This window comes from Bos indicus, chromosome 17, assembly GCF_029378745.1.
Source record: "Bos indicus isolate NIAB-ARS_2022 breed Sahiwal x Tharparkar chromosome 17, NIAB-ARS_B.indTharparkar_mat_pri_1.0, whole genome shotgun sequence".
NCBI lineage: Eukaryota > Metazoa > Chordata > Mammalia > Artiodactyla > Bovidae > Bos > Bos indicus.
The window spans coordinates 65267224-65291697 of NC_091776.1; the positions used below are offsets into that span (position 1 = coordinate 65267224).

The 24474-nt window shown below is 54.4% G+C and overlaps 1 protein-coding gene across 8 annotated transcripts in view; it reads left to right on the forward strand.

Moving 5' to 3' along the window:
* Positions 1-24474, forward strand: part of KIAA1671 (KIAA1671 ortholog) — a 184826-nt gene that overhangs the window by 101128 nt on the left and 59224 nt on the right. The window contains exon 1 of one of the 8 annotated variants that reach the window (XM_019977329.2): positions 15602-18546. The exons of the other annotated variants lie outside the window; for them this stretch is intronic. Within the exon in view, the coding sequence (XP_019832888.2) occupies positions 18262-18546 (285 nt within the window). The 5' untranslated portion in view covers positions 15602-18261. Of the gene's footprint in view, positions 1-15601; positions 18547-24474 lie in introns of those variants that run through there. 8 annotated transcript variants of the gene reach the window in all.

Here is a 24474-nt window from a genome sequence, read left to right on the forward strand (position 1 = left end):
GTGACTTGCCCAGGTCACACCGCCAGCGATGATGGAGCCTACATCATCCTGCAGGTCAGTCCGTTGATCTCTACCATATAACTCCCTGCTCTTTGCTGGAAATTCCGTGCTGGGGATGCTCTTTCAGTGGCTGTCTGTCCTGTTGGACCACAGGCCCCATGGGGGCAGGGGTCATGTCTCTCACCCCCTGCTGTCTCCCCAGGGTCCAGCGCAGGGCCTGGCATACAGTTGGCATTCAGTGGGCGTTTGTTGAATGACCAAGTGAAGGTTAAAGTACTGGTCCGTTCCATTACAGCAGAACTTTTATTTGCTTATAGAAATAAATTCTTATTTTTTTTTAAATGAAACATCTTTCTTTGCAAGTATCTCCTAGGAATCTGACATTTTGCTTTTTTTACCCCCCTCTGGGAGTGAAATGAGGATGTCTATTCTGTGGAATGTCACCAGAGGAAGGAATCTGAACATTTCCTTTTAGAAATTTCTGCGTAAAAAGTTAAAGCGAGAGGGAACTGTACTTGAAGATTTCAGTTGCCATGGCTACCGGGTAATCCAGCGAATCACTCCCCTATACATGGTCTCCACTGGGCCTTCAACCACCATGTCTCAGTTACAGAATTTTGGCTTTAAAGTGAGTTTAATACAGCAAGGCTTTGAGAGGAAACTCCTGCTGTGGGGTGAGCCTCTCCCGGCCCCCTGTCCATCAGGGCTCGCCGTCACCACCATCCCGTGGGTTCAGGGACTGCCTCCTCTGCTTCAGAGCCGAGCACACTGAGCCCCAGAGAGCTCTGTCTGGTGTGCACTCGTGTCCACTCACTCTTTATTTGTTGGCTCCTTTATTCACTTGTTTATTCACTCAAGAACTATTTACTGAACTGCCTCAGACACTGCTCTAGGCACCGAGTATCCGTGCGGGATAAGAAACACGCAATCTTCACCCCAGCAGAGGGTGTATTCCAGCGGGAGAGGTAGTCGGTACCGTGAACAGTAAACGCCGACCTGTGTGTGAAGGCCAAAAGACAGGATGACAGGGGAGAGAACAGTGTGGCGGGAAGGTCCTTGAGGGCACGTGGCTTTTGAGCAGAGATCCAAGAGGAAGGAGCCCACCCCTGGGTATCCGGGGAAATAGGGTTTCAGGTGGTGGGAACAGCGCCCGCAAAGACCCCGAGGCCAGCACCAGCTTGGAGAGGTTGAGACTGATAGTCGGGTCAATATGTTCCCACCTGGTATCAAGCAGGGGATGGGGGGAGGTAGATAGGGACCTTGAGGGCCAGGGCAGAGCAATCCAATTTATTTATTTTTAAAGAGGTTTTTTTTTTTTTTTTTAATGTGGACCATATTTAAAGTCTTTATTGAATTTGTTAACAATATTGCTTCTGTATTTATGTTTTGGTATTTTGGCCCTGAGGCATGTGGGTGGGATCCCAGCTCCCTGAGCGGGGTTGAACCCGCAGCTCCCGCGTTGGAAGGCGAGGTCCTAACCAGTGGCCCACCGGGGAGGTCCCGGCGCAGAGTGTTTGGCACTTGGGGTTCACTGTGGTCGTAGCAGAGAGCTGAGGGTGCACTTTCGGTGGAGGCTGTCGTGATAGGATGGAAATGGGGGCTGAAACCTGCAGCTGAGGAGGGATGTCGGGGGTGGGTGGGGGGAGACCTGATCTGGTTTGGGTTATATTTTGGGGAGAAGGACTGAGGCGGGTTTCCAGGCTCCAGGCCAGCGGGGTGGAGGAAGCAGACTTGAGACCAGGAACCAAGAGTTCTGTCCTGGGATGTTTCATTTGAGGCGCCATCAGATTTATAAGCAGAGAGGGAGATGGAATTGAAGGAGGTTTCCCTTTGGCTTTTCTTTAAAAAAAAAAAAATTTTTTTTTTTGGTTCTTCCACGTGGCATGTGGGATCTTAGTTCCCCTACCGGGGTTGGAACCCACACCCCTTCCACACCCCTTCCACACCCCTTCCACACCCTGGAAGCAAGCAGTCTTAACCCCTGGACCACAAGGGAAGTCCACTTGGTTTAAAAGTTTGGCTTTTAAACATGAGGGATGTTGAAGCTTTCCCAATGGGGCTGGCCCATCGGAGGGGGCACGCTGGTGCTGCAGGGAACAGGAGGACAGGCAGCTGCAGGGTGACGCCCTGGAGATTGTGAGAGGGGATGGGAGGTGGGGGTGGCCTGGGCTGCAAGCGAGGCCCCCTCTTGTGCAGCAGCCAGAGGGAGGCAGGGCGGGCTCCGGGATGCCAGGGCCAGGAGCGGGTCGGCTCATTCTCCTCTGATTCTCTCAGTTTCTTTCAGTGAAGTGAGAGGGACTTGGCGACTAGTGGAAAGAGAGAATTGATTATGCTTTGAAGGCAGGCAGGTTCCCAGGTTCGCATCCAGCCATTCGACCCCCAGCAAGCTGCTAAACTTGGACATCCACTGAGCGCTTCCTCCAGGCCAAGCATTCCCTCTAGAGCAGTCACGATCATTATCCCCATTTACAGATGGATAGGGTGACAGAGGCTCAGAGAGGTGCGGCAGCTTTGCCCAAAGTCACACAGCTCGTTGGTATGGTCAGGTTTTGATGCTGGGCAGCCCGGGAACCAAGCCTGAGGCCCAGACTTCTCATCTTTCAAGAGGAGATGAGACCACCCGGGCCTGTTAGCAGAGCATCAGGGACATAAGAGACGTGGTGGCACCTGCCGTGTTCTGAACGCTGTGCCCAGCCCCCCTGCACGTACATAAGTGATGGCCTCCTGGCCCTGCCCCAGTTCTGTTCCTGGGGTCCCTGGTAAGTGCCACTTGCTACTGGCATCTTGAGGCTGCACAGCGTTTTCATTGCTTCCAGAAGTCCTTCCGCCAAGGGATCTCATTAAGTCCATTTTGCAATGAGAACATTTGGCAGGAGGAAGGGAAGGTAGTCCTCATAGTTATTTTTCAAATCTGAAATAACTTGTCTGCTGAGAATGGACAGGCACCGGGTTCTGGCCTGACACCCAGCCCTCCACCCTGCCTGCCCGCACTCCACCCCGCCCTCCATGCTGCCTGCCCCCCCTCCTCCCCCAACACACACACTCACTGTCCCCACATCTTTCCACTTTGGACAGAGATGCTCGTTGGCAGGCACCTCACTGCCCCCTCTGCCCCACCCCCAGAAGTTCTCACATGGAACCACCTTGAGGACCCCCCTGGGGGCTTTTGCATCCAAACACATTGCTATAACCTCGGTCCTATTTTCGAGGAAAGCACACCATCAACTCAGACCTTCTTGAGAAAGGGTTTGCGCTCTCACAACAGCTAGGACGTGTTCTGTTGCTCCAGGGCTCGGTTGCTTTTGTTGTTTAGTCGCTCGTCGTGTCTGACTCTTTGTGACCCCATGGACTGCAGCACGCCAGGCTTCCCTGTCTGTCACCAACTCCCAGAGCTTGCTCAACTCATGTCCATCAAGTTGGTGATGCCATCCAGCCATCTCGTCCACTGTCGTCCCCTTCTCCTCCTGCCTTCAACCTTTCCCAGCATCAGGGTCTTTTTCAATGAGTCAGCTCTTTACATCAGGTGGCCAAAGTATTGAAGCTTCAGCATCAGTCCTTCAAGTGAATATTCAGGACTGGTTTCCTTTAGGATGGACTGGTTTGATCTCCTTGCTGTCTAAGGGACTCTCAAGAGTCTTCTCCAGCACCACAGTTCTAAAGCATCAATTCTTGGGTGCTCAGCCTTCTTTATGGTCCAACTCTCACATCCGTACGTGACTACTGGAAAAACCAGAGCTTTGACTATGTGGACCTTTTTTGCAAAGTGATGCCTCTGCTTTTTAGCATGCTGTCTAGTGGGGCTAAGGATGGTTAAACAGGAGCCTAAGTGCCCACTGCTGAGACCCAGGGGCAGGCGATTTTGTGTAGATCCCTGAGCTCTCTGGAGGGTGCAGAGCCTGAGGGAGGAAGGCAAGGTTTCTGTCGGGCCTGCTGGCGACCAGCCTGTCCCCGGGATCCATCAGGTGCAAGCGGAGGCTCTGAAGCTGCCAAGCCAGACTTGTTCCCGGTCTGCTGCAGATGGCGGTTGGAGGGCTGAGCTGGGAGTTCTTCCTGTTCTTTCTGGGATGAGTGAAAAAACAAAGTCTAGGGCTTTCAGGGAATTCCGCCTGCTGTGTGCCCTGGATCTCATCAGACGGGTACCCATACTCCAGCCCTGGCACCTGGGAATTCCAAAAAGAACTGAGGGCACTCAGCATGGCCCACAGAGTCCATGAGCTATCCCCAAGGACTGCCACTGGGGCACCTCGTTTGCCAAATCAGAAACATCTCAGGTTCATCTGTCCTCAGTTGAATTATGGAGCAGGCAGAGCTGAACGTCAGCCTTCACCCACGGCACGCGAGGTCTGGTGGGGGCCTCTGGCTTCTCGGACTCCCGCGTCCCCTCTTCCCCTGCATTTCTCCTGGCCTCATTTGGGCTTCCCAGGGAGTGCTGGCTGGTGGTAAAGAACCCGCCTGCCAGTGCAGGAGATGAAGGAGACGTGGGTTTGTTTCCTGGGTTGGAAAGATCCCCTGGAGGAGGGTATGGCAACCCACTCTTGGAGAATCCCATGGACAGTAGATCCTGGCGGGCTACAGTCCATAGGGTTGCAAAGAGTCAGACACAACTGAAGCGACTTAGCATGCATTCAGCCAAGACTCACCCGCCCCCTGTCCCTCAGTATCCTCAGGGCTCTGCTTGTTGTAAGAGCCACCACTGTCCTTCTGCGTGTGACGGCTTTGTGGAGAGATAACTGACGTACCACATACGTATCTTGATGAGTTTTCACACATTCCCGAGGACCCGCCACGACGATGAAAATACTGAACGTGTCGCTCACCCCCATCAGTTCCCTCCTGCCCTCTGCAGTCCGTCCCTCCCTCCCTGCCCTCAAGCGGCCACTGCTCGGCTCTCTGTCACTGTAGATTAGTCTGCGTTTTCTAGACTTTTGTATGAATGGAATGGGACACCCCGTACTCTTCTGCGTCTGGTTTCTTTCACTCCGGTTAATCACGTGAGGTTCATCCACGGCCTAGTGGGTATCAGCGGCCCAGTCCTTTTTATCGCTCAGAACTGTTCTGCTGCTTGGAGGCCCCAGTGTGTGTATCCCTTCATCTGTTGACAGACATTTGGGATGACTCCGCCTTCTGGCTCGTATGAATACAGCTGCTGCGAGCGTTCTTGTTCAGGTTTCCGTGTGGACAAGTGATTTTGCTCCTCTTGGGTAAACACCGAGAAGTGGAGTGGCTGGGTCGTATGGTGGGCATGTGTGTGATGTTTTAGAAGCTGCGTGCCGTCTTCCAGTACCATTCGATCACGTTTTGCGTCTCGTCCCCTGAGAGTTTGGCTTGCCCACGTCCTCACCGTCACTGCTGGGTGCAACACTGCCAGTTTGTCGGGAAGATGGTCTTGAAGATGCTGAAAGTAGCAGAAGACCCCTCATGACGATGGGCCAAACCCGAAGGATGAGTCATACCTCCCGTGATTCACCTGATGGCACAGGGGGTGTGGTGCGGGTTCATCACACCACGGCCTGTGCGCCAAAGAAGGGTCTACATGTTCAAAAGATTTAAAAAGAAACCAAAAAACCCCCAAAGCAAAAAAGCCTGTCACAGAAACCAGATATGGCTAGCAAGACCTAAAATACTTACTATCTGGCCCTTTTCAAGTTTGCCGCAGGACTTTCCTGGTGGCCCAGTGGTTAAGAGTCAGGCTCTCAAATCTAGGGGCACAGGTTTGATCTCTGGTCAGGGAAGTTCTGCGTGCTGTGTGGCACAGCCAATAATTAAATAATTTTAAAAGCTTACCACATCCTGAATTAGTGGATTAACCCTAGTTCTTTCCATCTTCCTACCAGCCCTTCAGTGTCTTATCCCCTCATGGTCCCAAAATCGCTGCCACAGTTCCAGCCATTTCTGGGAGACTTGACAACATCCAGCTAAGGGGGAGGGGGTGCCTTGGGAGGAAGACTTCTTCTCCCTGAGCCCAGCCAGCAGACTCCCCCCGCCCCGCACCCCAGATCCCATTGGCCGGGATTTTGGTCCCGTCCACATGCTTTTGCTGCAAGAGAGGGTGGGAAGTGAGTAGTCAACGTTTTCAAGACTTGCCCAGGAAGGAGGAACGTTGCTCACAGCTGTATTCTTCTGTGCGGGTTCTTTGATTACTTTCCTGGTGCCCTATTGTCTTGAGTGAGTTTGAGCTGAGTGTGAGGACCCCGTGTGTCCCTGGCCTTGGTTCCTTCGTCTGAGGTTTGGGAGAGTGATGTCTCCTTTAAGGGCCGATGAGAACTGATGAGGTTTATATAAAGTGCCCAATGCATTGCACATAGTTCTGGAGGATCGGGCAGTGTGATGGGGGGACCGTGGCCGAGGAGCTCGACTTTTCTCAGCCTTACTTCTCTTGTCTGTAAAGTGGGTATAAGATGGTCTCCCTGCTCACAAGGTGATAGAGTCCGTGAATTCTCTGATTTCAGAGCATCAGCCTGGGCCTGGTGTCTGGTTAGACCTTGAGAAGCGTTAGCTGAGTGCTAGGCCTCAGGATGGGCTCTGGAGATGCAAAAGGGAATTGAAAACAGTCCTGACCTTCCAGTGCCTGCAGCCGGCGGGCAGAGGGGTGTGGCTATTGGCCCTGACATTTTCTGCCTGCTGTTTCTGTTTGGCTGTGCCGTGTCTCTGTTGCTGTGTGGGCTCTCTCTAGCTGAGGCAGGTAGGGCCACCATCTGGTGGGGGTGTGCGGGCTCCTCCTGTTGCAGGGCACAGGCTCTAGATGCAAGGGCTTAGTAGCTGTGGCTCGAGGCGCTTAGAGCTTGGGCTCAGTGCCACTGGCACGCAGGCTTAGTTGCTCCACGGCATGTGGGATCTTAGTTCCCTGACCAGGGATCGAACCCGCGTCTCCTGTATTGGCAGGTGGATTCTCATGCACTGTACCACCAGGGAAGTTCCATCGCCCTTATATTAATGATGTGATGGGGAAGCCCAGGGGTTGGGGAACCCAGAGGAGGCACTGAACCGAGTGGGAGAGAGTAGCAGGGAAGGCTTCCTGGAAGTGGGGCATCATTGTGAAGTCTTTAAGGGTGAATAGGAATCGGCCAGGGAAAGAGGAGAGGTTGAGACTGCAGGACAAATGTTATCATGCTTGGATTTCCCTAGTGGTCTAACGGTTAAGACTCTGTGCTTCCAGCTCAGGGGGCACAGGTTTGACCTCTGGTCAGGGAACTAAGATCCTGCATGGCACATGGTGAAAAAATAAATAAATAATTTAAGAAAGTTATCGTGCATCTCTCCTTTTCTCCCCTCCTTCTCTTGCCTACCCTGTTTCTCCTTCCTGCCTCACCCCTTCTTTCCCTTCTTCACTGGTTCATTTACCTATTCATTCAACGAACATTTAGTGAGACTGCCCAGTGTGCCAGGCAGGGGGCAGCAGCAGAGAATAAGACACTCCAGGTTTATGCTCTCACGAGGCTGGATCAGAGAGATCACATTAAATCAATGCCAGGTAGTGAATAGGAACGTGTAAAGGAAAGATTGAGGGCAAGAGGAGAAGGGGACGGCAGAGGATAACATGGTTGGGTGGCATCACCGACTCGGTGGATGTGAGTTTGACAAGCTCTGAGAGTTGGTGATGGACAGGGAAGCCTGGTGTGCTGCAGTCCACGGGGTTGCAAAGTCAGGCACGACTGAGTGACTGAACTGAAAGGAAAGAGTGCTAAGACTGAGAATGTCTGGCAGCTCCTTTATGTTGGGTGATCGGGGCAGGGACTAGGGGGGAAGACTCAGAAATACGAAGGCTGTCTGGTGTGGGGCCGCAGACTGTTGGTGGCTGCTGGGAGGTACCTTTCCATGGCAGGAAGCAGCCAGGTTGAGGGAGCTGGGGTGGGGGTGGAGTCGCACCTTCATTGCCCCGGCGAGGTGGGGGGCTCTGGAGGGCATTGAGGCCAGGCTGGCTCGAGGTCCCAGACTCCGAGGCTGCCAGAATACAGCCTCATGCCTCCCGGGTGGGCTGTTGTGGGAGTCTGTGGGGAGACACACTTTTGTCAAGATGCCAAGGCCGCCTGGCCGCCGCCTTCCTGCCGTCCCTCCCTCCCAGCCGGGCACAGCCTGGCTCCTGGAACAGTGTGGGCGGCGCAGAGGAGGACCCCTGCCTGCGATCTGAGGAACAAGGCGCCAGATAATAGACCTCTAGCCGGGTCGGGCTGGGAGAAAGCGTGCAGCGAGCGGGACCGAGTGGGGACCGTTACTCACAGCAACTCTGAGATGAGAGGAGGGAGAACTGGGTGATGAGAACAGTGGGGGTGTGCCTGGGGGCTCCCCGGCACCCAGGCGCCCGCTGAGCCACGGCTGCTGAGAGAGCACAGGCCTCCCGGCCAGCCTTCACCCCTAAGTGGCTGACTGTGCAGCCTTCGGCCTCCGCTCTCGCCGTCTCAGTATCCTCATCTGTATAATGGGGGTGGTTCTGCTCTCGCAGGATAGAACACACACCATGTAGCCTTCGGCACCACCTAGGAAGCAGAGCACCATTTTTATCCCTTTTTAAAGACAAGGAAGGAGGGGCTCAGAGAGGGTGACTCACTTGCCCTGGGTCACACAGCGCACAGTCAGCCCTGGGAGGCCTGCCTTTAACCATGTGTGGGGGGGATGACACAAGATGGCGTAGCGCCTGGCATGTTGTTGGTGCTGAGAAAGCGTCCACCGCGTCCTAGCAGCGTTTAAATAGACGTGGATTTGGCGTTTGGGAGTGCGTTCCCTGGTGGCTCAGATGGTAAAGTGTCTGCCTACAATGCGGGAGAGCCGGGTTCGATCCCTGGGTCAGGAAGGTCCCCTGGAGAAGGAAATGGCAACCCACTCCAGTTCTCTTGCTTGGAAAATCCCATGGATGGAGGAGCCTGGTAGACTACAGTCCATGGGGTTGAAAAGAGTCAGACACGACTGAGCGACTTCACTTTTTCTTTCTTTCACTTTTCCTTCCTAAGTTTGTTCTCGGAAAAGTGAACGCTCCAGCGTGCACATCCCCGTCCGAGGCCTGCCGCCTGCCTTTGCCAGGGCCCGCTTTGTGCACCTTGACCCGGGAGGCAGGTGTCCTGATTTCCTTTTGTGAGATGAGGCATCTTGGGGGGAGGAGGCCACGTGAGTGTGCACGGCCGCACGGTGTCTGAGCCCGGCAGGGACGGGGACCTTAGAGACGAGGCAGCTGGGGTTTGAGTTGGGCTCCCCCACTTCCCAGAGATGGGGGAGCACCACCCTGGGACCCTCAGTGGTTGGGGGCAGAGCCTGGTGAGCCTCAAGCTTGGGTCAGCGGGCCCAGGACCCACCTTCTCGCCTCCCTTCATCCCGGGCAGGAGGCTACAGAGTCCCCTCCAAGGCCACCTGGGTCGGGGGTCCCTGGCGCTGCCGTGGCGGCTGAGGCCGAGAGGGGGTCTCTGAGGCCGTCTCGGGAAACCCTGTGCTGTCACGGTCAGGCTTCACTTGGGGTTCACTTGGGGCCGCCCAAGTCTGAGGAAGAAAGAACAGGGGTGGTCGGGACCCTGCTCCTGAGACCACCTCTTCTGCACCCCACAAGCCAGCCCCGTTCTGCCATGAACCGGGGCGCTCCCAGGGGCAGCGTAGCCGGGTGGTTTCAGGAGCCCCAGCTCTGCCCAGCCAGCCCCGGGCTCGAGCCTTGCTCTGTGCATGGCTCCCATGTGACTCGGGCTCCGGTCCCCCTCATTTGGCGTTTCGGTTTCCTCGTCTGCACAGCGTGGGTTACAGCCCCTCTGGCTTCCTCAAGTCAGGGAGGTGGCAGCTCAGCGACTGAGCATGCCAAGGTTCCTTATCATCCAGCGGCCGGGACTGGGGCCTCCCTCACTGGACACGGCGCCTACACCTAGTAGGTCCCTGCTCAAATGCTTGTTGGAGTCAGAACACGTAGGGGAGGGTGGGCAGGAGCAGGGAAAGGGAGGCCTTTTCTTCCCCTTCTTCCAGCCTTTCGTTATCCTCGGGAGAGTCTTCAGATCTTGGGGTGCGACTTAGGGGCACTTAGCCCAGGATAGCAGGCTCGGTGCTTGGGGATAAATCTCCTGGGGGACATCGTGACTCCTTCATCCCAGTTGTAATTTCTTGTTCCCCAAGAACATCTTGCTCTGTTTCACTAACCGATCCAAACATGTGGGATTTCAGTGGCTCCTGTGGAAAGGGGAGCCTAAAGGATCTTCTAAAGGAGATCAGTCCTGAGTGTTCATTGGAAGGACTAATGTTTAAGCTGAAACTCCAATACTTTGGCCACCCGATGCAAAGAGCTGACTCATTGGAAAAGACCCTGATGCTGGGAAAGATTGAAGGCGGGAGGAGAAGGGGACAACAGAGGATGAGATGGTTGGATGGCATCACCAACTCAACGGACATGAGTTTGGGTGAACTCCGGGAGTTGGTGATGGACAGGGAGGCCTGGCGTGCTGCTGTCCATGGGGTCGCAAAGAGTCGGACACGACTGAGCGACTGAACTGAACTGTGGAAAGGAGCGTGTTGACAAGACCCCTGAGGTCAGGCAAGGGGACCAGACCTTAGTGGGGCCCCTTCTCCTTCCCAGGAAGCCCAAGGAGGGATGGCAGCACTCCAGAAACACTGTCCCAAAGCCCCAGGGCAGCGCTGTGGCTTGTGTGAACTGGGCGGGGCCCTCGGCCCACCCCGTTTCCATTTTAGAGAAGGCTGACCCCACAGCTTTATTAGACGCCCAGCTCTTCAAAGAGGGGCTGTAATTACAGACCGGCCTTGCCACACGGGGTGGGGCCACACAGCGGGCTACCCCCGGGGTGGAAAATGCTCCTTTTTCCACTTGCATTTGGGGTGGGGCCTGATAAAGCAGAGAGACGAGTTCCTGGCTGTTTCTACAAAGATTTCCTTTCCAGATGGTTTTTTTTTTTCCCCCCAACTCCCCTTTCAAGGTTAATTAGGGGCATCTTGGGTCATTAAAATGACTACTTGAATAAGAATGTGATAAATGAACACAAGGAAATAGTCGTGGGCTTGGTTTATAAATAATCTGGGATTGACTTGTCAGGTCAAGTCATTTCTGTTTTCTTTTTTCTCCCATATCAGAATTCTTTTCCCTGTTGCCTTGGAAACAAGCCTAGGCAGAGGGATGCTGGGAGTTGTGTGACTCGGGTTCAAGCCTCAGTGATTCCCTATTTCACACCGTAGGCACATCAAGTGCTGGATGCTGAGAATCAAGGTTGAACAGAACACGTACCTTTTGCCCCTGGTCTCAGAGTCCAGTGGGGAGACTGACCGGTCAGTTGAGCTACAGCTCAGATTGTTAATGATGCGGTGGGGGGTCATTCGGCAAAGTGGGAGCCCAGAGGTGGCCCCCTGGGGGGCATGAATCAGGGGAGGCTTCTTGGAGGAGGGAGTACCTAAGCTGAGCTGTGAAGGACAATAGATGCTGACCAGGTGAGGAACAGGTGGAACAGCTCCCTAGCCAGAGGGAACAGCATGTGCAAAGGGCAGCCTGGCACATCCCGGGATGGCAGTTGGTCCAGTCTGGCTGGGGTGGAAAGACCCTGGGGGTGTAGGTCAGACACAAGGCCAGAGACCCTGTCAAATGCAGATTGCGAGCGACCCCTGTGGAAGATCAGGGCCTCTGTCACAGGTTTACTCTGGAGTCTGGGACAGCCGTCTACCTGGGCCTGCTTCTTCAATGAAAGGAGAAGTTTGGCCATCAACCGGACCTTCGAAAGCTTTGCTCCATCCCATGGGGAGAGAAAACAGGTTGTCTTTTTAAAAAATATTTATTTATTTGGCCGCCTTGGGTCTTGGTTGAATTGCGGGATCTTTTGTTGCGATGCATGGAGTCTCTAGTTGCAGCCTGCGAGCTTACTTGCTCCGACGCATGTGGGATCTTAGTCCCCTGACCGAAGATTGAACCCATGTCCCCTGGATTGCAAGGCAGAGTTTTCATTACTGGACTGCCAGCAAAGTCCCTGAGAAAAGAGATTTAAGGTGGGTCCACAAATCAGCCCTTCCCGCACATGGTCCCCAGAATTAGTCTCTAGGCCAGTTGTCGAGAAAGGAAACTGATTTGCACCCAGACAAGTCCTTCTGCAGAAATTTCCCAACCAGAGGAGGTTTGAGGACACCCCGAGATGGGTGTAGAATAGTCACCACGCTCATGTGTGGGGCTTGGGGGCAGAACTGGATGTTTTAAGGAGTCTTAGAGGTGTGGATAGCGTCTGGCTTCTGCCCTAGAAGGAGGAGGGCTTTGCAATCATACAGGTCTGGTTTCAAGTCCCAGAGCCCCACTTGCCACCTCAGTGACCTTGAATAAATACCTTCAGCTCTTGAAAACCTCACTGCCCTTCTCTGTGAACTGGGAATAATTAATAACAGGGCTCATCCTTTCAGGTTGTTGCCAGGATTATGTGAGGTGAGGTGTCTGGGTAATCAGTTTCCAGCATAGAGCAGATCCTCAATTCATCGTCACAATCATTTCCACTACACCACCTTCCTTATCAACATAATATTGATACATATTATATATAATACAATTATGTATGTGTAATATATATAATATTATTTTAATATATTTTGAGTGCCTGCATGCCTACTCCTGGAATGTCCAGTTTTTTGGGAAGCAGAATCATGTAATTGAGACCTCCTGTGGGAGATTTGGAAAAGACTGGGGTTGTTGAACGTGGTCTTGAGGTGGGGGGACATCTGATAGAGATGGAAAACGGGAAAGCAGCTCTTGGCAGGGGTACAGGGGATACAGCATGTGCCAAAGCCCAGGGGGAGGGTGGGATATGGCCATGCCCGGTGGTCTTTGCAAATGCCATTCAGCTTTCTTGGAACACTCCTATTCATCCTTCAAAACCCTACCTAGATTTCCTTTTTCCAGTGACAATGAATGATCATCTTCCCTTTGTTCATCTTTCCTCAACTTCCTGCTTTCTTAGTTGGGTTTCACCTCTACCTCTTAACATTCCCATCATAGTGAGTTATTCACTAGTCTTTCTTAACTCTTGGTACTTGTATTGCAGATGTTCTTTTTTTTTTTTTTTCTTGGCTTTTTCTTCCACTGAAAGATTCTCTAGAGTGTTCACATTTGTATCAGATATGGGGGAGAAAATTAGAGTCTGGGGTTTGATATGGTCCATTGCGATACCCTCTCCTCTTAATGGCTGGGAATCAGAGAGCTACCCCAAGCTCTTCAGGGACTATAGTCGCTTTGGGAGCGGTACGGAGCTCACACAGAGTAACTGCACAGGCAGGTTTGTCGAATGAATGAGTGAGTGACATGCTGATTTCTGTAATGGCAAACTCATGTCTGGAAATGGTGACCTCTGGTCTCTACCTCCTACTGTGGTGGTAAAATTCTCCTCTGTTTCCTGGATCGTGGTGGCTTCTCCAGAGTCCTTTGGATTAATTATGTAAGGAGATGACTTTCTTTCCTTTTTGATGCCCAGCAACCTCCCAAGAGTTTCCTGGAGAGAACAGAAGAGTTTGCAGAAAAAGTCCTCTGGTGGGGAAAGTGTTGAGGCTGTGCCCCAGTTTTCAGAAAGTGACGCTTTTTATAGTCAGACTTTTAGACCACATTGTACCTAAAGGAGCCGGGAGCTGGGAGCAGGCAGGCAATCTGGCTTTCCAGCTCCCTTCTGCACCCCTCTCCCCTGGTGTGGAAAGAGGCGGACCGTGTGATCCGGCCCACCACTTAGTCCCCTCTGCTCTTCCCAACACTTGTCTTCCATCTAGACTGATTTGGCAAAGGCTGGTCTTCCTCTGCCTTGGTGAAGGTGCGAGGCTGGGGGTTGCGCACTCCACCACTTCATAGCTGTGTGACCTCAGGCCAGTCACGGAGTCGCTCTGCCTCAGTCTCTTCCGTCTGTAAACGGGGGCAGTGGTCCTAGCACAGACCTCATTTCACTGCTGGGAGGAGCAGACAATGTATTACTAACACGATGCCTGGCACTCACAGTCCATGGTACCAACAGCATCAGTGACAATGACAACCTCTGATGATTTCATCTCTGAAAATCAGAGAGGCTCAGTAACTTTCTCAGGGCCACATGGTGTAATAAGAGCTAGGGTTGTTCAGTCCCTCCGTCCTGCCCGACTCTTTGCAACCCCATGGACTGCAGTCCACTATGTCCCAGAGTTTGCTCAAATTCTTGTCCTTTGAGTCAGTGATGCTGTCTAACCACTTCATCCTCTGCCGCCCCCTTCTCCGTTTGCTGATTCAATCTTTCCCGGCATCAGGATCTTTTCCAATGAGTCGGCAACAGGTCTACAAACCTTTAACCGTGATGCTGTATTGATTTAGCAAATCCAGGGCTGCATCGAGGGTGAGGTGACTAAGGCACACACGTAAGGTCCACAGTTTAAGAGAGCACCAAAAAAAATAGGTTATCAAGATAAGTAATTTTTAATACAGCATTCATTAAAAGTCAAAGTTCATTCACAAGCCCGACTGCCAACATGACACATAAAGGTGGGATCAGTATTATCAGCACAGCGCTGAACAAGTCTCTTTTTTGTTGGATGATAAGGTTTGTACGACTTTTTCACAAATATAACTATCACATATGACTGTGATAAACACCCCTGTGGCAAAAATGTTTTGTATAGATCGTGCTCCTTTCTGGACAAAGTGCTGGGTGTGGATCAAGAAACTCGGGGTCAAAAGGCAGACTCATCCTTCCACTCTAGCCTTTTATTATGAAAAATTTCAAACATATGGAAAAATTAGACATACCCACCAGGTATATTCTGTAATTGGTCACATTTTACTGCATTTGCCTAAGAAAAACCTACCACCCATCCATTCCTTAGGGGTTTTTCTTCCCCTGCGTTTCAAAGTGAACTATAGATGTCAGTACACATCAGCATGTGCCGCTAACTGGCAGGGCACTGTTTTTAAGAATTTTGATTTTGAATGTTAAATTCCCTTCAGAAAATGCATACCCATCTCCATTTCTGTCTATGAGTAAGTATGTCTCTTTTACCATGGCCTGGCCAACACTGGATATTATAATTATAATTTTAAGTTAATTTATCTATTTGGCTGTGTTGGATCTTCGTTGCATCATGCAGGATCATTTCGTTGCAGCGTATGGATTCCCTAGTTGTTCCCGGGCTCAGTAGTTGCGGTTCAGGCTTGGTCGTTCCACGGCGTGTGGGATCTTAGTTCCCCTACCAGGGATCGAACCCACATCCCCCACATCGCAAGGTGGATTCTCAACTGCCAGACTGCCAGGGAAGTCTCCAGATATTATAATTTTAAAGGTGCTGCTTTGATGTAACATTTTTGCTCCTGGAGGTGCTCAGTAAATTTTCCCCACCTCTGTGTCCAGATGGTCTGTTACAAAGTTGCATCCCTTTCCAGCTCTTCAGGCATTTCTGGTGCAGCTTTTCTGGGGTTAGGTGGGGAGGACCGCTCCCATCCTGGAGTCCCCGGCCGGCTGGGGGCCACCTGCTGCAGGAAGCTGGCTGTGGACACTCTGTGTGAGGAAAGCGGGCCAACCTTGGTGACCAGAGCCCTGGGACCCTGGAGGCTGCATGGGGTGGTGGGTGGGGCCAGACACGTGCCTGGAGGGAGGATCTGGGGCCGAGTGCAGGTTTTCTCATCTGCATAATCGGCGGGGGGTGGGAGGGGGGCAGGCTACTGCAAGAGCCCCTCTTCCCCTCCCCTCTCTCTCTTCCTCTTGCTCCAGCCTGTGCTTCCTGATGGCCCAGGTGCTATCTTGCCTCTGGGCATCTGATCTTCCTGTGGTTCCCATGGGTCAGGAATTGGGAGTGCAGCTTGGCCGGGTAGCTCTGGCTCAGGGTCTCCCATGAAGTTGCGATCAAGGGCTGGGTCATCCAAGGGTCTGCCTGGCGATCTGGGACCTTCTTCCAAAGCAGCTCACTCACATAGCTGGAAGTTGGTGCTGGCGGTTGGTCTGGGGCAGTTGGCTTCCCTGCACGTGGGTCTCTCCACAGGGCTGCTTGAGTGCCCTCACAGCATGGTGGCCGGCAGGCCCTGGCTTTGAAAGTCACTCACTGTCACTTCTGCCTCATCTCTTGAGCACACAGACCAATTCTCGCATGGTGGGAGGGGACCACACTAGGGTATGACTCACAGCGGGCAGGGATATCTGGAGGCCGTCTTGAGGGCTGCCTACCATCCTGGAAGACCTTGACAGGTAACTGTCACCTCTCTGGGCCTCAGTCTTCCCCTCTGTCAAATGGGTTCGTGTGAGGATTCCTGAGTTAATTCTTGCAAGCACTTAGAAGAGCACTGGAGACTGAGTCACACTCTTCAGTAAATATCAGCACCATTACAGGGTCCTGCTGGGCTGTGAGCCCTCGAGGGCAGGGGCCATCCTCAGGCTCTGTGTCCAGCGCCCACCCCAGAGAGGGCAGTCTCCAGATGTTTACATGAATGAGTGGAAGAATGAGTGAGCAAACAAACATCCATGAGGACTGGGAATCCAGAGAAGCAGAGCTGTGTCAGCTGCATTGTCAGAGATACCTCCATGAAAAACTTTCTCAAAGTGAGGCCCTTTGATCAGTGTCTTAGGGAGCAAATATTTATTCAGAACGGAAGGTGACATGGGTGGGGAAAAGCTCTTGGGATGCAGTCAAACCGATCAAAGTTTCACTCTTGGACTTGGCGTTTGAACAATAAATATTTACTGAGCTCTAACTCTGGACCGCGCGCCGCGTCAGACCCCGAAAAGGGGTGGAGAGTGGGGAGGAAACAGCCCCGGGCCACAGCCTGGTGGTATAGCCTTGCTGTGTGACCTTGGGCCGGTGAATCTACGTCTCTGAGTCTGCGCCTGCTCATCTGTACTGCAGAGGGTCCATCCCTGCTGGAAGGAGAAAGTTCCTCCAACACGCATGCCTCCCTTCAGAATCCGGCTGCTGCTCCCCCTTGCCGACAAGCACCCACTCCAGTCTCAGATGCTTCTGCCTCCCATCCCCAGCCCTCCTTCCCCCACCCCCAGTCCCAACCACTCCAGCTCCACAAGGGTTAAAGCCTGGGAACTCATGTGACCCAGTATAAACCATGAATCATTCCTGTTGCTCCCGTGCGGAGCCTGCCCGCCCAGGATGGGGCAGGTGCTGTGCCCTGGGTTGCCATGGCAACTCCGCCAGCACTGAAACACAGCCCGGCCCACTTCCTTCCTTGGGGGGCCTTGGGGGCTGTTTCACCTGGCTGGGTGTTGCCTTTTAGGGAGGAGGGAGAGAAGGCTGGAGAGAGAGAGAGAGAAGGAGCTTAGGGAGGAACAAGTGGAAATTGAGACAGGGCGGGGGAGGAACGAGAGGCTGGGAACCTGACAGAGAAATGGACCACCAGAGGGAGACAGACTGACCGCCGACCACAGGTCCGTCACCCTGGAGGCAGTTTCCCAACTGTTCAGCCTTCCCGGGGCCACCGGGTCTTCCGACACACACGCTCACACGCGCCCGCGTGCACGCACGTGCAGCCCCGTCTCCCCCGCTGAGCTGGCGGTCAGGGCTGCAGGGCGGGTGGGCTGCCTGCCGAGCACGTGCAGGCATTGACAGCCCTGCGGGACGGTGAGCCAGCGAGCTGGGACTTGGGGGTGGGGGGGAGAACAAATGGGGGCGGACGTCAGCTCCCTGGGTGGCCGCCTCCCCGAGGCCCCTCCTGCATTCCCGGGCAGCGAAGCCCCTTGCTGAGAATGGGGGCTGATGTCATCCCGGGCTGCCGAGCCAGGGGGGCCCTGGGGCCCCGGTGTGGCTGCCTCCGGAAATGATCTAGCTGCCCGCCGGCCCACAGGTTGGGAAACCTCCCCCTCCCCCTGGCCGGAGAACGGGTAAACCTGCATGGGCCAGGTGAGCAGGGGGGGCCCCCCTGCAGCGGGCAGTCACCTGCCTGGGGGCGAGTGAGGACCTCAGCAAGGGTTCTCCGGGGGCCGCCGCCTCTTCCTCCCCCACCTCGCGGAGGGACTGTCACACCCCGAAGCCAGCCAGCGCAGCAGCCCAGTTCCTCAAAGCTTGTCGTCACTCGAGCCAGCCAGCCAGCCGGCCGGCCAGGCCGGTGAGCACTGGGAACTGGATCTTGGAGCCGCAGGCGTGTTTACTCACAGCCCCAGGGGGTTGGACTCTCAGCCTGATCCGAGCGGCCCCGTGGATGCCCCTGGCCGCCGGCTCGGCGGGTGTTGATCTGCTCCCCGTCCAGCTACTGAAGAGGTGGCTACCTTTCCTCTCCAGTGAGAGCCCAGAACTTCCCTGAGCAAGCGTGCAGCAGGGGGACCCGAGAGGACTGACCCTGGCACCTCACTGCCTTCCTCCCTGCCTCGCCCCACCGGCCCCATGGATTACCTGGGCGACAAACTCACGGTGGCCCAGAGCCACGTGACCCAGTGGATGGGGACCGTCCGGCGGTCCTTCCAGGAGGCCCTCAACCTGGTGACCAGCACAGTGGGCCCCGAGCGGGCGGGCGGGGAGCCCTCCGGACGGACCCCCTTCAAGCGCACCTCCTCCTTCCGACACCTGGCTTCCCGGAGCCGAGAGTCTTTCCGCCGCTTCTCGGCGCGAAGCCAACAGAGATTTTCTTCCCTGAGGAAAAGGCAGCCGGATTCGGAGCCCCCAGACCTTGTAAGCTTGTTGTTATTATTTTTGTTTGTTTGTTTGTTTTAAGTATTAAAACAACAGTGAGAACTCCTCCCTGCCAGTGCTCCCCCTCCCCCACCCCATGGAAGTTGGCCGGGGGTGGGGGGGGGCATCCCATCAATCCAGCCAGGGAAGTTGCTTCTTCCGGGATAGTTGTCCATCCAGCCGGACCGTTTCCTGCTCCCGTGCCTGGGAGAGAGGCGTGCAGTGGTGGTGATTCCCCTTGACAGTACGCGTGTGCTCGCCCGAAGCCATCAGGATGTTTATACCAGGTTCAGCGTCTCTGTATACGGGGCTGGCTTTGCCAGTTGATTTATCCTTAAGTGTTTGACACTCCAGCCCGACGCAAATGCTTCCTATTTTTAGGGAGGCTTAGTTGGCACCTGCTCCGTCTCCTCAAACACTCTCCCGGGGTGGCCGAGCGTCCATGTCACGTGTGTGTGGAGTCATGGCTTTTGTGGTCTTCGAGCCGAGCAAAACCGCGAGGTCTCATCTGATTACCCGAGGTGGCGGGCAGGACTGCCCGCTGGCCAGAGCGGCTGGGAGTGAATGGGCCAGGATGGGCCAGAGGAGGGTAATCGGGGTCCTGAGATTCAGCAGCTCCCATTCTGGCAAGCTTGATGGAACTCGGGGATCAGGGTGGAATGACATCTAATGATTGAGAACTCAATCTGTATCCAGGTTTTTGTTTTTTTTTTCCCTCAAGGACCTTGCTAATGATTTGAAGAGGTGGAGCTGAGCCAGAGAGGGAAAGACACCTGCCCGGGGTAGTGCAGGGAGTGAGTGGCAAAGCACGTGCCGGAACCCCCAGCTTTGAACCCCACTCAGGGCTCTTTCCAGCCAAGTTTCTATAAAAAGATTTCTCCAGACTTTCCTGATAACTTCAGGGAAGCCCCTATCACGGGCCTTCAAAGAGAGAGGGTCTCCTGAAGGCGTGACCCAGTTCACAGGAGACCAAAGGTGGATGAAGTGCTGAGCCGCCTCCTCCCCTGGGTTCAGCCTTGTGATAAGTCCCGGTTGTCATTTCAGACCCAGGGTTGAGGGAGCCGTGGGGTGCACCAGGCTCTGAGCCAGCCCTCTGTGCATTTGAGGTTGCAGGCGCCCCCTCAGCTGGCACAGAGAAGTGTGGTGATTCTCCTGGGGTCGCACAGCAACCAGAGCAGTCGGGTGCTAACATGTGCCTCGTGAAGATGACATCTCCTTCCCTCCTGGGTCTGTGCTGCTTTGTGGCTCGGGATCAATCAGTGGGGCCAGAACTTAGAAGACAGATTCCCCCAGCCCAACCTCTGGGACGGGTGACTTGGCCTCTCCGTCGTTCTTTCTGTCCCTCTGTCTCCGTGTCAGTTTCCGTCTCTGTGTCTCTCTTCCCTTTCACTCTTGTTCCCTCTCTGGCAATTCAGTTAAGGGCCTGGGGCTTTGGTAACATACAGCTCCCCACTGTTTGGCCCTGGGCATGGGCCGGAGTCCCCCAGGCCTCATTGCCCTGCTCCCCGGCTTGCTGAATGAATGAATGAGTGAACGAAGAGAGGGGCCTGGCAGGGCCTTTGCCACCTCTGCTCACTGTTGCCTGGCAGTGCCTCCATCAGCGCTGATGCACGCTCGATAAATCTGGGCTGAATTAACTTGGTTCCTTCCCATTTAACTTTCGGCATCTACCAGCTGGCGCTGGGGTTGAAAGCTTGAATCAAACCCGGCCACATCCTGGCAAAGGGGCCCTGACGCGTTCTCAAGCCTCGGTTTCCTCCTCTGTCAACCGGGGAGAACTGGAGGTCATCAGGTTGACATGGGTCCCCATCGCGGGCCTGGGCACATAGTGGGTGAGCACCGGGAGACGCTTCCTGTCAGGTGCCCCAGTGTCCTGCCTCCCGGGGATGACGGCAGGGTTGAGATGGAGACGCAGGCTCTTTTGCAGAAGAGACTCCTGGCTGTGACTCGTGGCTCTCCTCCTTCCCAGCCGTGCAGCCTTGGGTACACTGTTCCCCGCTCTGGGCCTCAGTTTCCTCATCTGTGAAATGGGGATGTCCTCATCCTTTACATTTCCCATTGCAGCCACTTACGGGCCGTGACCTGACGCCAGGAGACACATGATGCCCCTGTAGCCCTGCTTAGCACTTAGTACGTAGCCTGTCACCCAGTATGCGACAGCCGAAACCTTTTCTCTCAAAACATTGCTCCAAAGATTGCCAGTGAACTAGAAAATCCACATGCGCCCCTCTCCCCTGGGGACTTCGCTTCAGTATTTGTTTTACGGGAGGAAACTTTTCAAAGCCACAGACAATTAAGAGTTAGGAGACACCTGCAGGAGCCTGAGCTGGGGCTGGGAAGGGGGCCGGATTTCAGTCTTTGGACTCAAACTGGTACGTGATTTATCTAAATAATCCGTTCTGTTCCAAGTCCTGCCTCAGGCTTCTATTTACTCAGAGCCCAGCAGAAGAATCTCTGGCAAGCAGAAAGCAACCCTGAAAGGCGTGCCCCAAAATGCATTTCCAAAGGCAGCCTTGAAATAATCTGCTAATGGCCTGCCTGGGCGTCTGCCGAATAAAAAGGGGGAAGAGGGGAAATAATCGCATTGTCTCAGAGCGACAAAGGCAGGAAGAGGCTCGTCTGTGCCGCAGCCCAGGGCGAGCCTGAGAACAAGCCCTGCCAGAGAGGTGGACGGCTAGCGGAGTCCAGGCAGAAGGTGCCAGAACCCAGGCGCAGCGGCAGCGCCACCGAGGCCAACACCCTGAGTCAGTGGGAAGCCGGGGGGTGCGGTGGGGTCTCCAGGGCCGAGGGGCGTTCGGCAGAGAGGGCTTAGGAAGGGGACAGAATTGGGGTTGAGTCCCAGCTCCTCCACGTGCTGGCCGAGTGACCCTGGGCAAGTTAAGCCATCTCTTGCAGTCTCAGCATCGTCATCCGTAGGGCGGGGGTTCACCTGGGACTTGTCTGGCAGGCGGTTCAGTGGGACTGGTACCTGTTAAGCACCTGGCATACAGGAGGGGCTTAATGAGTGTGCGCTTCACGGGGAGATGCATTGCTGGAGCCGTAATGTGAGTCCCTCCTGCCCAGATGGCCAGACTGGCGCCCCTCGCAAAGGAGAGTAAGAACCTGGCTGACGTTCCGTGGGCATGTCCTGAGTGCCAGGCCCCCGCAAGCACGAGGTGTGTATTTGTACCCTGTCGCTCACTCACCCACATCTTCATCCCACCAGCATTCATCGAGCACCTACTAGGGTGCTGACGCTGGGGAAACAGCTGTGAATAAAACAGGACAGAGCTCTGGCCTTTACAGAGTCCCTTTGAGGGGACAGAGCATAAAACACGTGAGCATAAATATGTCATATTGGTGTGGTTCAGTCGTAAAGTCGTGTCCAGCTCTCTGCGACCCCATGGACTGCAGCACAGCAGGCTTTCCTGTCTTCCATTATCTCCCAGAGTTTGCTCAAACTTATGTCCATTGAGTCTGTGACATTAATGCTATCTACCCATCTCATCCTCTGCCGCCCCCTCCTCCTCCTGCCCTCAGTCTTTCGCAGCATCAGGGTCTTTTCCAGTGAGTCAGTTCTTGGCATCAGGTGGCCAAAGTATTAGAGCTTTAGCTTCAGCATCAGTCCTTCCAAAGAATATTCAGGCTTGGTTTCCTTTGGGATGGACTGGTTTGATCTCCAATAGACCTTCAAGAGTCTTCTCCAACACCACAGTTCAAAAGCATCAATTCTTCGTCTCTCAGCCTTCTTTGTGGTCCAACTCTTATATCTGTACATGACTACTGGCAACATCATAGCTTTGACTATACGGACTTTTGTCAGCAAAGTGGTGTCTCCGCTTTCTGATACACTGTAGGTTTGAAAATTCAGGAACCGTCTTCAAGGATGAAGGGCTTGCCTCTAACACTCACCCCCATGCCATGTATTGGCTTCCCAGTCATCACTGTTGATACCTTGGGCCTGATCACTCTTTGGGGTGCAGAGAGCTGTCCTATGTATGTATGAAAGATCATCCCGGGCCTCTGCCCACCAGATGCCAGGAGCACCCCCAAGCTTGACAACCAAAACTGTCCCCAGACATTACCAAGTGTCTCTGGGGCACCCTTCCCCATGTTGAGAACCACTGCTGGATGTAACTTGATTTGGGGGACTCTGTATCTGGGGTATCCTCCCAATGACCTGAGCTGGGGAAGAAGGGCAGGCCCCTCTTTCTTGCTCGGAATTGGTCTCATCGAATCCGCACAGCTCCCCTCCTTGAAGGATATGTAGGGTAGCCCCATATTTCATGGGTGAGAGATTGGAAGCACGGAGAGGTGAAGGGAAGGAGTCTTCAAAGAGTTTGGAGGAAGAACATCCCAGCAGCAGGAAAAGCAAGTGCGAAGGCCCCGAGGCAGGCCTGTGCTCAGCATGTTGGAGGAACATCAGGGAGGCCAGTGTGGCCGTAGCACGGCGAGTAAGTGGGCGAAGGTATAAGATGGGGGGCGGGGGGGGGCCGGGCATGCAGGGCCCGGGGGCCGCCGTGAGCACAGCGAGTAAGTGGGCGAAGGTAGAAGACGGGGGGGTGGGGCCGGGCATGCAGGGCCCGGGGGCCGCCGTGAGGACAGTGTGAACTTTTAGAACCGCAGGGTGATGAGTACGAGAGCGGTGAGGAGAACAGGGTAACAATTGTGGTCGCCGATTACCGTGCGCCTACTGTGTGCCTGGCCCAGGTTGTCAACGTTTCTTCCAGAGACCTGGGCTTCAGGGGAGTAGGGTCCAGCTGTCACAGCCCCCCTGCATCTCCTATTACCTGTGCCAATGCTGCCCGCCACCGCTGGTCCAGAGCCCGGACAGGTGCCCTGGTCTCAGGACGCCCCTTGGGGCGTGGAGCTGGGGTGCTGGACCTCAGTGCACCACCACCCCCGCCCCGCAAGCTGGAGCCCGTCTCGCAGTGACCACACCTCTGCTCCGGTGTGGATGGTCAGGCAGGACGGGCCACCTTCTCCCGGGCTGACCTCACCCAATTCCAGGTCACTGTTCACCCTCCTGGCAGCAGAATGATGTCACCCTGGAGAACAATGGTCTTTTCACGGTCCAGTAGAGGCGGGGTGGTGGGCAAAGGCTGGGCCCAGAGTCGGTGCCTCTGGGCGAGACATGGAGAGCAGGGCAGGACCAAGGCGTGGCCGCTCCCACAGGGCTCTGCTTGTGTGAAATTATGTTGAGTTCCTCGCCCCCTCCCTCCCCTAAAAAAGGCAGGGTACGCTCACAATCCGTGGAAAGTACAGAACGCCTGAATAAAAACAAAATCCACTTGTGATTTTTAACGTCCATGGAAACCACTCTTGGCATTCAAGAGCCTTTCCTGTCTGTCTTTTCTCCTCCCTTTCTCAAGCAAAGTCCCCCACCTTCTGTCTCTTTCTGTCCTTAAAAACGTGCTGGTTTTGTACGTCTCTCGTAGAGACCTTTGTTAGTGCCTGGGTCACACTCGGCCGTGCACAGGTTCCTGTGTGTATTCACCCCTCTGTCTGCACCCTCGGGTCGCTCCCCATTTGGGGCGATCAGGAAAGACACTGTGAGGGCGGCCCTGGATGGATGTGTCTTTGTCCAGGTTTCTGAGGGGTGGGTAAGGTGAAAACAAGCCCCCTTTGGGTCTCTGCGACCTGAGGGCCCCTCTGTTACTCTCACTTTCCCTCTTTCAGCGTTTTCAAATCTCAGATGTTTTGTTCAGACGACGTGCCTCTGGCTCTCCTCATCAGGAAGTTGGAAATTTCAGGAAGGAAATCTGGATCACTGCATATCACAGGGAATGGTGTATTTTTGGATTTCAGAAAGAATGGGGTCTCTGGCAAGGAGTCACTGAGATCATGCCTTGCGAACAGGAAGGATGTATCGGGTCACTTACATTGAGCCACTGGTGAACGTTTAACGTTAGCTGGGTCTTGGGGGGAAAAGCCCCAATTTGTATGTAG